At 42.3% G+C, this 14,160-nt stretch overlaps 1 protein-coding gene across 1 annotated transcript; it reads right to left on the bottom strand.

The window, feature by feature from the left end:
* Positions 1–2,230: 2,230 nt before the first annotated feature.
* On the bottom strand, positions 2,231–10,743 carry vsig10l2 (V-set and immunoglobulin domain containing 10 like 2). Its single transcript, XM_029447949.1, has 12 exons — positions 10,674–10,743; positions 9,236–9,589; positions 8,825–9,100; positions 7,362–7,637; positions 6,187–6,474; positions 5,842–6,108; positions 5,460–5,750; positions 4,768–5,121; positions 3,536–3,658; positions 3,415–3,439; positions 3,219–3,319; positions 2,231–2,349 (listed from the first exon to the last, which is right to left on the bottom strand). The coding sequence occupies exons 1-12, from the start codon at positions 10,741–10,743 to the stop codon at positions 2,231–2,233; spliced, it is 2,544 nt and encodes an 847-aa protein (XP_029303809.1).
* Between the last annotated feature and the right edge of the window lie 3,417 nt (positions 10,744–14,160).

The raw sequence follows: 14,160 nt of genomic DNA, 5'->3' as shown, positions 1-14,160 counted from the left end.
CGTGGAAGTCTGGGACAGTGCCTAGGGGTTGGCAGACCGGGGTGGTGGTTCCCCTATTTAAAAAGGGGGACCAGAGAGTGTGTGCCAACTACAGGGGTATCACACTTCTCAGCCTCCCTGGTAAAGTCTACTCCAAGGTACTGGAAAGGAGGGTTCGGCCGGTAGTCGAACCTCTGATTGAAGAGGAACAATGCGGATTCCGTCCTGGTCGTGGAACAACGGACCAACTCTTCACTCTCGCAAGGATCCTGGAGGGGGCCTGGGAGTACGCCCATCCGGTCTACATGTGTTTTGTGGATCTGGAGAAGGCGTATGACCGGGTCCCCCGGGTGATACTGTGGGAGGTGCTGCGGGAGTATGGGGTGAGGGGGTCACTTTTGAGGGCCATCCAATCCCTGTACGCCCAAAGCGAGAGTTGTGTCCGGATACTCGGCAGTAAGTCGGACTCGTTTCCAGTGAATGTTGGCCTCCGCCAGGGCTGCGCTTTATCACCAATCCTGTTCGTGATTTTCATGGATAGGATATCGAGGCGTAGTCGTGGAGGAGAGGGGTTGCAGTTCGGTGACCTGAGGATCTCATCGCTGCTCTTTGCAGATGATGTGGTCCTTATGGCATCATCGGTCTGTGACCTTCAACAGTCACTGGATCGGTTCGCAGCCGAGTGTGAAGCGGTTGGGATGAGGATCAGCACCTCCAAATCTGAGGCCATGGCTCTCAGCAGGAAACCGGTGGATTGCCTACTCCGGGTAGGGAATGAGCCATTACCCCAAGTGAAGGAGTTCAAGTACCTCGGGGTCTTGTTTGCGAGTGAGGGGACAATGGAGCGAGATTTTTGGCCGGAGAATCGGAGCAGCGGGGGCGGTATTACAGTCACTTTACCGCACCATTTTGACGAAAAGAGAGCTGAGCCAGAAGGCAAAGCTCTCAATCTACCGGTCGATCTTCGTTCCTACCCTCACCTATGGTAATGAAGGCTGGGTCATGACCGAAAGAACGAGATCACGGGTACAAGCGGCCGAAATGGGTTTTCTCAGACGGGTGGCGTCTCCCTTAGAGATAGGGTGAGAAGCTCAGCCATCCGTGAGAGACTCGGAGTAGAGCCGCTGCTCCTTTACGTTGAAAGGAGCCAGTTGAGGTGGTTCGGGCATCTAGTAAGGATGCCACCTGGGCGCCTCCCTAGGGAGGTGTTCCAGGCACGTCCAGCTGGGAGGAGACCCCGGGGAAGACCCAGGACTCGGTGGAGAGATTATATCTCCTCTCTGGCCTGGGAACGCCTCAGGATCCCCCAGTCGGAGCTGGAGGATGTGGCCCGGAGAAGGGAAGATTGGGGTTCCTTACTGGAGCTGCTGCCCCCGCGACCCGATCCCGGATAAGCGGTAGACGATGGATGGATGGATGGATGGATGGATGGATGGATGGATGGATGGATGGATGGATGGATGGATGGATGGATGGATGGATTAACAAGACTCAACAAATAATTTTAGGGTTGGATATGATGTGATTCTAATGTTCAGTCCATGCAAATGTAAAAGCCTCTTTTTGTAAAATTGTTAGATAAGGAAACAGCAGGTTCTGTTCAAGCCCTAAAACAAAAGGATTTATTTTGTTTAGAAAAATAACACTCCTGTTGGCTGAGCAGTATACATGTATATCATTTAATGTATAAACCAATGCATCCCTTACGTCCATGCTTCAACTGACTGTATGACATGAGGAGACACGTTATTCTAGTTGAGTTGAGTTGAGATGTTAGTCAAATCAAAAGCAAATCAAATCAAATTTATTTGTATAGCCCAATATCACAAATGATACATTTGTCTCAGTGTGCTTTACAGACTGTACAGGTTACGACATCCTCTGTCCTTAGACCCTCGCATCGCACAAGGAAAAACTTCCTAAAAGAAACCCCAAAATTAAAGGGGGAAAAATGGAAGAAACCTCAGGGAGAGCAACTGAGGAGGGATCCCTCTCCCAGGACGGACAGACGTGCAATAGATGTCGTGTGTACAGGATAAACAACAATAGTACAAATACAACATTTGACAGAAATTATGTTGTGTTGGAAAAAAAAGAAATAGAAAGTATGGATAAATCCAGGAAAATGTCAATAAGGCTTCCCGGTGTCCAGCAGTCACAGGCAACACATACTGTAATGATGACATACTGTCTAAAAACACTATTAATTCCAGGTTAGATTACAACGAAGGAGCCTGATATACATGTAGGGTTATGAGCCTGTAGCCTTGACTGTGATGGTGACGCTGACAGGCTCATTGTCGTCTCCAGGGGGAGGGGCTTGGCTGGTGGCTAGGGGTGAAGCTGCCCGCGGTAAAGGCATGGTTGGACCTAGAAAAGACCAACATTAGGTTTAGCATGAGGACTTAAAATACTTGGAAATTGTGAAATTAACAAAAATTGTATATATAAATGACATGGCTTTTTAAAGTAAGATTCTATACGATTACCTTTGATGATAGTATTCCTAGAATAGCCCAACCTTCACCTGAGCAGAGGTCTAATCAACCATAATTGGAAACACGTGGGTTGGTGTGCTGGGCTTTAAAATGTCATTACTAGGCATCAGCTATTTGTATTTCTCAAACTCCCAGGTGAAAATATCCAACAGAAATCACATTAAGTTATGTGTTTTATAGTCAAACAATATGTCTGTTAATTTAAATGCATTGTTTTTTTCTTTGAAAAGAACAAAAAAAGGTATTTAGGATAATATGAGAAATGTTTTTTGTCTAAACTGCTGGAGGGGCGGGGCGGTGTCTCTGATTGACAGCAGACTGTTAGACTGAGCCCCGGCAGGAACATTTACAAATCTGCGCAGTACTTTACAAGCCATTGGCAGGCAGCGTGTTGTTTGTAATATGAGAGTAAGGACCACACCAGCATCCTGTCGGACCAAAGTGCAGCTAGGTTACTTTACATGCTGTTTAATGTGATGCAGATTGGATTGGCTGTACAAGTTCTTCACCTACATAGATGGAGATTAAAGGTACTTTAACGGATTAACGCAAACGGGGGGCACCATCATGGAACCAAAAGACAGAAAATATAATATGTAGTCTACTGTTTCTGACTTTTTTTAAATCTTAGTTTCATAAAACAAGACCACATTCAAAGACACCAAAAGGCAGTGTGGTAACTCTGAAACCCATTAGGTTTGCATGAACATGTGTTGTTGATGTGATGTGGGTTCATCTGACCTAGATTTGATGATCCACCAATCTCCTCTATTTCTCCCTCCGACCCGCGTACCACTTCATCCTCTGGGAAGTTGATGTTTTCCCTGGACTGGCTGTGCTGCCTGAAGTTTTAATGGTGTTTCAGTACACAGAAGTTAACTGTCAACATCATTACAAACTGCACATTATTCAGTGCTGGTATTAGACAGATACTCACGAACCAAACAGCATGTCATGTAGTCCTGGAAGAAGAAACACAGACCATTAATGCAACATAATTGGACAGTAGCTTTTTTATTGAAGTCATTAGGATGTTGGTACTTGTGCATGTGACTCACGAGGATTGTTGTTGCGGTTGCGGATTATGAACACGAGCAGCAGCACCGTGAGGAAGGCTGCAATGAACATCCCGCCAATAGCTGCTCCAATCACAGCAGGGTACACATTGTAGCGTGGTTCCGCTGCAACACATCACAGTTACATATTGCAAAATGGTACATCTCTGACAAAACACAGACAGTTGCTGCACTTGATAAACATCTCACATTGTTTTTTTTATCATGTTTAAGCTTCCTTTAGTGATTCTCAACCCATGTCAGCGTTGTTCTTGTACCGTTAAAAAGAACCAAATTCATGATTGTTTAGAAATGTTAGCTTCACTGAAAGTGTTTGGTTGACCATATAAGTATGGCACTACTTTTGAAAGAGGAGAGAACATACACATTCTTCCTCTTACAAATAAAAAGGCAAAATGCAAAATGTTTGGTTTTCCTGCTGCAGCTGTATTTTGTCTGGTATAACCAGTAGCTTAATGTTCACACACTTTAGGAAGATTTTGCTGTTTAACTGACATCAGTCAGGTCGATGACTTATGACTTTTCTTTACTTGTTGTATTGCTACACTTAGCATTTAGTATTATCCTGTAAATGTAACTACTGACCACTGTGACTGCTGTTCAGCAAAAGCTATAAAGGCTTGCTTTAAAGTCAACACTGAGCTGAGCATTGGTGTGAATTAACTGATGCATTGACCGTACAGGGGTTGAAAACTACTGACCTATTCTACCCTGACCTACAAGCCTTCCTACTCTCTAAGCAATCACCTGGCTGGGTTAAAGTCAAATCCTGCAATACAATAATTTACAAGAAGAAACACACAGCCAGTTAGAGGAAAGGCAAGGTGCAGGGCAGGGAAAGAGGTAAACAGGAAGTTAGTGGAAGGTGTTAAGCTGTGAGGTGTGTGTAATTGTTTGTATGTGTTTTTTGTTTGTGTATGAGTCTTTCACCTAAGTGGATAACAAAAAAAAGAAAAACAAAAATGTTAGACTGTCATCAAAGTCATCGTAACAGCGATCACAGCAGGACACCGGCATCAGTTATGTGTAAATAAATAATCACCTAACTCACCTGTCACCTTTTTAAAGATATTACACTATTACTTGTTTCTCCTGCCTTTGCCTGCTCTTTCATCACCTTTTTGTTAAAACATCTCTATCTCAAGACCCTGTCTTTGCTCAGTGCTCTGCCAAAAAGTCCTGTATCCCGTCTCCTTCCTGTTCACTTACTATACCTGGAGTCTTTGCTGCAGAAGAGTGTCCAATGGTGCGGTGGTTAACAGGTGTGATGCGGAACTCGTAGGTAACGGTCGGTGTCAGTCTCCCTACTGTATGACTCCTGGCTTCTGGGTCCTGGATGATGTTCTGGTACCAGACTGGTGGACCAATCCTCTCCTCCGTCGTCTCCTTTGAATCATTGTTGCTGCCTCTCCTTCCTGGTCGCTCTGACACCCATATGTGCTGCAGGATGAAACCTGTCCAACCTCCTGCTTCTTCGTTCTGTACCTGCCACTCAAGCTCCACCTCGGTACGCTGTCGGCTGTTGTACATCACGTTGACCAGGGACGCATTGGGTGGCATGGGGTGCCCTGGTAAAGAAACAAAAAAACAACCAATAAATGGTCTGTTATGTATACCGCCGTACAAGTGAGTGGGACTATGTGCAGTCGCTCTGCACTGACCAATTATGTGATCTTTTTAATGAACAGATTCTAGTGATTCAATACACTGAGAAGAACTGCTTTGCCCATAGTTTCTAGTATTTATGCTAAGGTAAGCTAACTGTCTGCTGGCTAAAGCTAAATATTTCCCCTACAGACTTGACAGCGGTTTCAATTTTCTCATCTAACTCAACAAGAAAGCAATTGTATTTCTCAAACTGTCAAACTATTTCTTTAAAAAGCTCTGGCTGTAAAATAAAACTTACTCTTAACCACTAAAGTGACATTGATTTCAGTTCCTCCCACTGCGTTGGACGTGGAGCACCTGTACTCGCCACTGTCTTGAGTCTCTTTCGTGTCTTTCACAGTCAGATTTGCCCATGCAGATGTTCGCAGCAGTGCATACTTCAAGGTGTCTTGCACACCCACACCCTGATTGTTAAACCAGGTGATTTCACTGACGGGAAGGTAGTTGTCTCTCAGGTTGCAGGTGAGCTGAACATCACTCCCCTCGTATACAGACACAACTCGGCGCCTTGTCAGCAATACAGGAGCCTCTGCAGGTGACAATGTATGCATAAATGAATGAATACATGAATCATATCACCTGTTATTTGTTGTAAGGTGTTACTGACTATGTGCACTGACCCAGTGTGAGCCTGCAGGTTTTGGTTTGGACCAGAAGTGGATGCTTAGCTTGGCAGGTGTAGGGTTTCCCGCCGCTGGCAGTGCCGTATCGAAGGATCAAGATGTTTGAGTTTTCCTGCCCGCCTTTGCCTTGGTCGCCCATGCCACCAGGGCCCTCCCACCACACCAAGGCTTTCGGAGCCCCTCCATCCCAGGAGCAGGAAAGCATCAGATACTTTTTGTTGTTAGTCACATATGCAAAACACATCGGCTCTGCAGGGGGTATATCTGATTGAGAAAAATAGGTTTTAGTGAGATGTGAGAGGTTTGGAGAACAGTGAGCGTACACAACTTTATTTTTCTTACATGTGCGTGTGCTGCACTCTGTCGATTCTTTGAGCGCCAGGTGGGATCCCATGCAAGTAAAAGAGCTGTTGTTGGAAGTCAGTACTTCAGACATCAGCAAGATGGCAGTGTTGGTCAGTGGATTTGTTTGCTGCCCTGTGTCAGCCTCGTTTTGTCCCACTCGTTTCGGGTGTCCGGTCCAGTGGAGGGAGGGGGAGGGTAATCCACCGGGCCAGGAGCAGAGCAGTCTCAGAGAGGTGTGATTCAGAGCCGGCTCCACGGAGCAGGAGGGTGAGCCATCGGGTGGGTCTGCAGGGATAAGATAGACAGCGTAACGAGGCAGTGATGTGCAAAGTGAGGGTTACGTGAGGTCATCAGGACCAGAGAGAGTGCCCGTGGGGCTACAGTATTCAGGTTGTTGGGTATTAATCATTTTATCAAAGTTTATAGAAGAATTATGAAATCTTTTTACTGGGTAACACAAATGAATGTCTTCTCTAATGTGAAATATGTGTATGAAAAGGGAATGTTCTCTATGTCTCTTGGGCAGTTAGTTGTTTTAGGTCAAATATATGGTCTGAGTATCTAGCAGAAATGCATAAACTCTGCAAAATGAAAACGGGAAAACAGAATGACAAGCATCGGTCTTCTAACCAACCAACACTTGCCATGGCTGTAACATCACAGCAAGGTACCTGCCAGAGAGTCCCATCAACTTCCCAGATGGCCCGAACAGGAGAATAGGTCTGCAGCACTTCCACACTCGTGTGTGTGGGGGTGTGTGTATGAATGCATGTGCATTTGCAAGCTTTTGGGTCTGTTTTGAAGTATAAGGAGCTTGACATATGAGAGATGATGTACTGAATGAAGTATGGATGTTTAACACAGAGAGTAAAGGAAGTATCTGCATAACACTGAAAACAGGACAGGTTTCATTGAAAGTGAAATAGTTAGGGAGTTTTGTTTAAGTAGGTGTTTTAGTGCTAATAAGGATGAAAATCAAAGGTGATTTAATATCCTGGATTTGTGGTCTCTCAGTCTTGTACTATCAATGTCAAATCTAAATGATCTCAGTCGCTTACACTCCTTGTCATTTTGCAGCACCAAGACGAGAAGAACACAAATTAGGACTGAGTGGAGAGGTTCACAGAGGAGCAGGAGGACTGATGCATAGAGAAGTCAGAGGTCACACTCACAGTAGACAGTCAGGCTGATGGTTTTTCTGGAGCGGGTGTTAAGGTAAGTGTTCTGTGCCAAGCAGGCGTATTCGCCAGTGTGCATGCGGAGGATCTTGGTGATGGTTAACTGCGGCCCGGTGTAGATCTGGGAGTTGTTGTAGAACCAGACATACTGACTGGCCGGGTTGGACTGGGCTTGACACAGTAGAGAAACAGTCTCTCTCTCCAGGGCTGAATATCCCCGCTCTGTTATACTGTACGGAGTCACGTCTATCTGAGGGATGTCCGGGCCAACTGAGGAGAAAGGACATTAACACAGTCAATATATGAAGGACATACTACGTACACGGCTGACGGGAGATACCTCCTGCTTTGTTTCTGCACTGCAACAGTTGAAAGTATTCTCACATCATCTTTAAAGTCTGTCACAACAGTTCAGATACTCAAACCCACAAAAAGACTTCAGCTTCCTGTTAGTAAGTCCTAAATATCATTAGCACCCCCAAATATCTGAAGAAACCCTGTGCACAGCGGTGCTTCTCGGCTCTCCAGTAAAGCTTCTCTGGGTGCAGCTGGTGCAGGGTAAGTAGACACTGCGTTACAAACAAACAAACGAAAGCTTACTACGCTTTTCCATATGCAGCTTCCTCAGATTGGACCATCAGCACCCCCTTTCACCAGTTAGATCCCTCTCCAAAATGTAAGTATTTGTTGGATATACAACAAATGAAGAAACTTTTTTTTGCCAACATGAAAGTCTAAATTCAATTTCAAAGCCTTCTCCACATTAATGAAAATCTACATTTAAAGAGCAAATATGGAGCCTTTCATTTGTTTTTATGTTGGATTAAAAGCAATCCAATTTAAATATACTTTGATCTAAAAATTAATAATAATAATAATAATAGTACTGGAATTGGCCAACAAAAAGTACATGCTATATGGAAGTGTTTAATTGTATAACAAACTCCCCACAGGTTGCCAAACATTTCCAGAAGAAATATAGAGCTCATGACCTCGGCGTCTTCAATGGTAGCTTCAGGACTTTCTATGGCTCAGTCAGGCCACTGGAGTTCAACTCTTAATGATTACAGTACATGCAGGTTTACAAATTCAAGCCAAAGCAGAAGCAATACAACATGCATTTCAAATTAAATTGAAATGATTGCATATTTGACATAGACCAAAGCTGATTTATTACTAAAACCTGAAACATTGTGAGTAACGATTTATCAAAGTTATCATTCATTGCATGTTACATGGTGGACATTTTCTATGTGAAAAATGATGAAGATGCCTGTCCTCGCAATTTATTGATTACTCACACATGAAATGCCAAAGAAATTAAGGAACTAACATCAAAGCATAAAAAGTTTGAACTTTTTGAAGATTCTTTCCATGGTTTTAATTGGCATTGGCAGTTTTATATATTTATTTTTATTGACAAAACAAATACTACCAAAACCCACAAAAATACTCACAGATGGTGTCCAGCCATAACCGGTTAGAGCTCTCGCTGTTGACGGCGTTGCTGGCCACACAGCGGTACCAGCCGGTGTGGTTGCGGGTGACATCAGTCACGTTGATGACGCTGTTTTTGCCCTGTGCAAAGGCTGAGATGTTGCCGCTGCGGGTCTCATGCTGCCACACATACTGAATTGGTCCAGTCCCATTTTCCAGATTGCAGCGCATCCACATTGTAGATCCCTCCACTGGAGATACATCACTCATCAGGAGGTATGGCTTACTGACGGGAACTGTATTCAAGACAAAGTCACACATGTGGGTATGTCTACTGTCTCTAAATAACATCTGATTTCAGATGAAGAAGCCCCCTTTAGCTACGCCCCTGCCTGAAGAAGGTAAGTGTTTCAGAGTGCAGGAGGTCTTACCTCGGACAGTGAGGTGCACGTAGTAGTAGAATACTTTGGGCTCCTGTGCTATGTCATAGAAAGCCTGGCAGGTGAAGAGGCCGTGTGCAGCCACAGGCAGTTGCTCGATGCTCACAGCTGCACTGTTTGAGATGATAGTGAGCCGCCCGAGAGTCTCAGCCAACTTCTGGATCCTCTGTCCTTTCCCCAAATCATACACCACAGCTTTTATAGCTTCAGTTCCGGGCTTGGTGAAACTCCATATGTACATGTCGGGTAAGGTGGTACCGCACTCCAAGATCACCGCTTTGCCCACCACCCCATACACACTGGTGTCCCGGTACACAACCTCCCAGTTTTCATTGATCTTCACCCCTGGAGGAGAGAGAGGATACACAGACATATAAACAAATGTGTTTGTTGTTTTACTCATGTTGTGGGGACATACATCTGTGACATTGTGGGGATGCTCCTTCTTTTTAGGGACAAATTTAAATCACCATAACGTAAATGATTGGTTTAAGGTCAGGTGAGTTAAGGTTAGGACTAGGCAATTCGCGTTTATGGTTAGGGTAAGTCTCCAGGCAATGAATGTAATGTAATGTCCTCTAAAGTGATAGAAACATGACTATGTGTGGGAAGGAAAAGGAGATGGTGGTGTCGTGTGCCCTGCCAGAGTTCAGTTACAGGATTGATAACACTGTAAGTTTCAGACACACGGTAATAGTTTAATAAGGGATTTACAAATGGATAAGTGGACTCGTTTAATAATTTTCCAGCCACATTCATCTTTTTCTTCTTCAGCTATTCTCTTTCTTGGTTACCTCTAATTGACTTTCAGTGAAAGGTTTTCCACTGTTATGCATTACATCTGACAAAACTCCTCACACGTGTAAAACAAAACATTTGCTTTTTTCTTTAGTTTTTATTTACAATTTGCTTAGAATTAGAGCCAGGCTGATAAATTGTCCAGGCCGTTATATCGGTATCGGTGTATATGTTGGCCAATAAGTGACAAGATAACGCTGTACAGAAAAGCCAAAAATATGTTTGAGAAAATGTATTAACATTGTCGTCACTATAGTTTTCGACTGACAATTTTTACTGTAAAAACTGTACAGTAAACTGTAAAACTTCCCACTTTGTAAAAACCGTGGTCACAAGTGATCCCTATCAAAACATTTTGTGTTTTTATTTACATAGATAAAAAATGAATATCATTCATATATTACTATGATACTATAGTATCAATATCAACCTCTAATATTAAGTGTCTTTCGTTCCGTACTCTTACATGTGAAAAACCTAAATTACAACAGATTGAACTGAAAGAAGACAAATTAAATAATTGTTTTCTTGTGTTTTATTAGCAGTTCTCGTTATTTGTCTAAATATATTCATCAAACATTTAACTGTAACTCAGATGTAAATGAATCCAATGACATTGGAAAATCCTCACCATATGTCGTGGAGGTGACCACGCTGGTAGGTAGAAACAAAAAGGCCAGCCCTAGCAGTTGGGCCACCATGGTATCATGATGATCCTAAATCCAACAACCTCTTTACTCCAAAATAAGTAGCAGAGATGATGAAAAGGTGAAGCTTTTGGACCCCAAAAATTGCCTGTTATCGGCTTCCCTCGGATGCCTGAGGTCGCATCTTTTCCTCCGATCCAGAAGTTTCTTGGAGAATCCAGTTGCAGGCACTGACTTTATTAGACTGAGAGTAGGAAGGGACAGAGGGTTTCTAAACTGATTTGGGCTCAATTATTCATGTGTTTTTCCTTTCTCTCTGTCCCTCTATCCTTCTTTCTTTCTCGTGCGGGGTTAGAATAACACAGTGATACTGAGCTCATCTATTATAGACACACGGGTGGACAGGTTAGCCTTCCACACACACGTGCACTTATGCATGCACCTGTATAATAATGAACTAATAATAGGGTCTTAACATGATCACTCACACATGCCAATCATGTTTATCTGCATTTAAATCTTCTTTTTTCATATTCGTGGTTTGCAAATGTTTACATTTTCAGCCTGTCCAAACTGTGGTGTTGTGTGACCAAAGTATGAATGCTGATGAATGCATCATACAGATAAAAAACAGTCAGCCAGCATTACAGTGGATATACACAAAAAAATTATAAAGATTATAAAGGGTTTATATTGTCTTGGATTTTCTTTTGCTCTTTGTTTGTTTCCGTACAAGTTTAAGGACGGAAAGATCTTATAGACTTCACAAATAACAAAAGGCAATATTGCGCCCTGTTTCTAGTCATCTTGAGCTAGTTGTAAAATAAAAGTCTTCAGATTTATTTGCAGGGGTCACATAAGGATCAGAGAGCAGAGTAAACGCTACTGATGGAATTAGAATTAAAATGGATTTAGAAATCTGGCATCTCATTAATGCTCTGTGTTACCTCACAGTGACGCGTTATGACCACAACACTCTGCAGGCCACCATTTAAAGATGTAAAGTTAATGGCACAAACACACGCACACACACACGTCATGTCCGGAATAATTATTCTTAGTCAGTCTTTCTGGATCCTATGTGAGTGATGTTTATAAAAGAGAAACAGGAGGAGGATCTGTTAAGTGGAGCCATGAAATGTGAGACGTGCATCATGAATGAATGCAGGACGGAGATCAGTTTTCCTCTCTTGGCAAAGACTGAAATGCAGCAGAACCTAAACCGACACTGAGTCAGCCACATTTCAATAAGGGCTTAGTTTATCAGCCGTATCTATAAAAAAATAACACAGCAATCAAGCAAAATTACATAAACATCAAAAGGGATTTCTCATCCTTTTTTTTTACCATAATGGAATGCAGTGTGAAATATTTGTATCCTAATTTAATTAACTATAAAACAATAACGTGTAACAGAACTAACTATATAAATAGAAATGTCATGTCTGTATTTTTTAAAACACTTTTTTTTTACTTTCTTAATGATGAATGAGGTAGTTTCCTACCTGAAAAGCAGTCAAATGGCACCAGTTATCAAACATGCATTTATATACTGTCCGGGAGAGAGTGCTATGGTAAACCTGATTGGTTTCATGGGGGAAAAAAGCAGGCAATTTGTGAAAGCAAGACATAACCAGCAACGTTCTAGTCCACCATGCAGCCCCAGCCATCTAACAGTGAACCAATACTCTCCAAGGCTTTGACTTTAAAGCTCAATGTGCAATGGAAAGATGCAGCTGCAGAGAAAAGGATATTAAAAGAGAGACGTTTGGCCATGCATAGTTGCCTGCTGAAGCTAAAGCTGAACATCAAGGCTGGAAAGTCTGTGAACGCCTCATGAGAGCTGGACAAAGTGGATCTGTAGCTACTAGTTAGCTCGGGGAAGTTGGGAATTCATTATGGGAGATTTCATCAGTACACAAAGCAGCTTTAGCTTTGGGGCACCCTGAGACTCTGACAGAAACTATAAATGATACCAGATTTGGAAAAGAAAACAAACAAGCTTTGGATTGTTTTAAGCCAGTAGGATGTAAACATCAATGATAGAATGATGGAAATGTAATCACTGCCAGTTAACTTAATACAACTTAATTTTAAACCTGCAGTAACTGATTTGTTTTTTCATTTGTGGGCAGCAGAAAGAAGCTGTAAACTCAACATTGACATATTATCTTATGAACTTGATATGGCAAACTTGTGAGCATACAGTCGCCTATGTATTCAGCAGTTACGGTTACAGTTCAACATTAGTGATTACTGGAGTTGTGTTTATCTGGTGAATTTAAATCCAATATTCACACTCACTTTGATTTGGTCTCCACCAACTCCTGAGGGAAATATCTGGCTCTTTAGCTGCTAAATGTGTTCGCTAACTGTGCGTGTCTGTATTTTGGTGTTGAGTAGGTAGTGTATAGTATGGTTTTCAGAGCTTTTTTCACTTAGCTCTACGCTGTGAAACTGACAAAACGGTACATTTATTATGGGCCATGAAACTAAAACGCTCTATACAGCTAAGGGAACCTACAGAGTCAGGTTGTGATTCTCTGCGGGTTCATCACTACGAATTACCTCTTTTACATACACATTTGATCCTTTGTTAATTAAAAAATATATATTGATATATTTAAAGTTCTCTGAAGCTCTCATATTTATTTTTAACCTTTGGGAAACAGAAGCGATTATAGTGTTTTATCTATGTAGCTTGCTTTTCCTTTGATCCTCTTGAGCATCAAATGTATGAAGCAGTTCTTATTCCAGGCTGCATTGCAGAGAGGGAAGTTCACCTCAGGCCGTATACATTGATGATTATTAAAATCCATCAACGTAGTGAACTGTGTGATGTGACCCCATAACTAGGTCAGTGCGTAACAGATTATACATATAATAGGATTACAGTTTTCTGATTACAAACAAGATGGTAACTATAATCCTGAATAATTAATGCAACAAGACCGAGGAGCAAATTCACCAAAAGGCTTTCACGGCTAATGAGTCAATTCTCAAAACACCCGTAAAGGGTGACATGTACCCCTAATTGTGCTGCCAAACCAATAGCGCATAGGCAACATTTATACTTTGCCACATGGATAATTGCAGTCAGACGCCGAAAAGGGCAAATATGCTTTCAACTGTAAAACTTTATGGCCGTGTTTGTACTGTAATATTATTATCCCAATATATTTTGAGAATGGGACCTTGGACGGGCAGAGAGTGGTTTCAAGTGATGCACAATTCATGGTGCTATCAGAGGCAGCAATCTAATCTTTCTGATTTTGCCCCTGAAAGAGACAAGCTAATGCTCATCTTAGCATGCTAACATGGATGCAATGACAATGCTAACATTTAGTCAATACTTCACATAACATATCAATGCTGGTCCTAAGAAAAAATACTATTTAGAATTAAGAAATAGAAGAAGAGTTGTATGGTGTTGTGGTTTTCAGTCACTATTGATACAAGTTTACATGATCA

The sequence above is a fragment of the Cottoperca gobio genome, chromosome 14 (assembly GCF_900634415.1).
Source record: "Cottoperca gobio chromosome 14, fCotGob3.1, whole genome shotgun sequence".
Classification (NCBI taxonomy): Eukaryota; Metazoa; Chordata; class Actinopteri; order Perciformes; family Bovichtidae; genus Cottoperca; species Cottoperca gobio.
Note: the sequence above shows the minus strand (reverse complement) of the source record. Positions and strands in the feature narration are given on the sequence as shown.

What these genes read in the sequence shown, in the direction of transcription:
- vsig10l2 (XM_029447949.1), bottom strand. Translation starts at nt 10,743, where the DNA reads ATGGTGGCCCAACTGCTAGGGCTGGCCTTTTTGTTTCTACCTACCAGC. An exon ending in AACCTGCAGGCTCACACTGG is followed by an intron (nt 5,751 to 5,841) that starts GTCAGTGCACAT and finishes TGTCACCTGCAG; the next exon opens with AGGCTCCTGTATTGCTGACA. An exon ending in TGTCACTTTAGTGGTTAAGA is followed by an intron (nt 5,122 to 5,459) that starts GTAAGTTTTATT and finishes TTTCTTTACCAG; the next exon opens with GGCACCCCATGCCACCCAAT.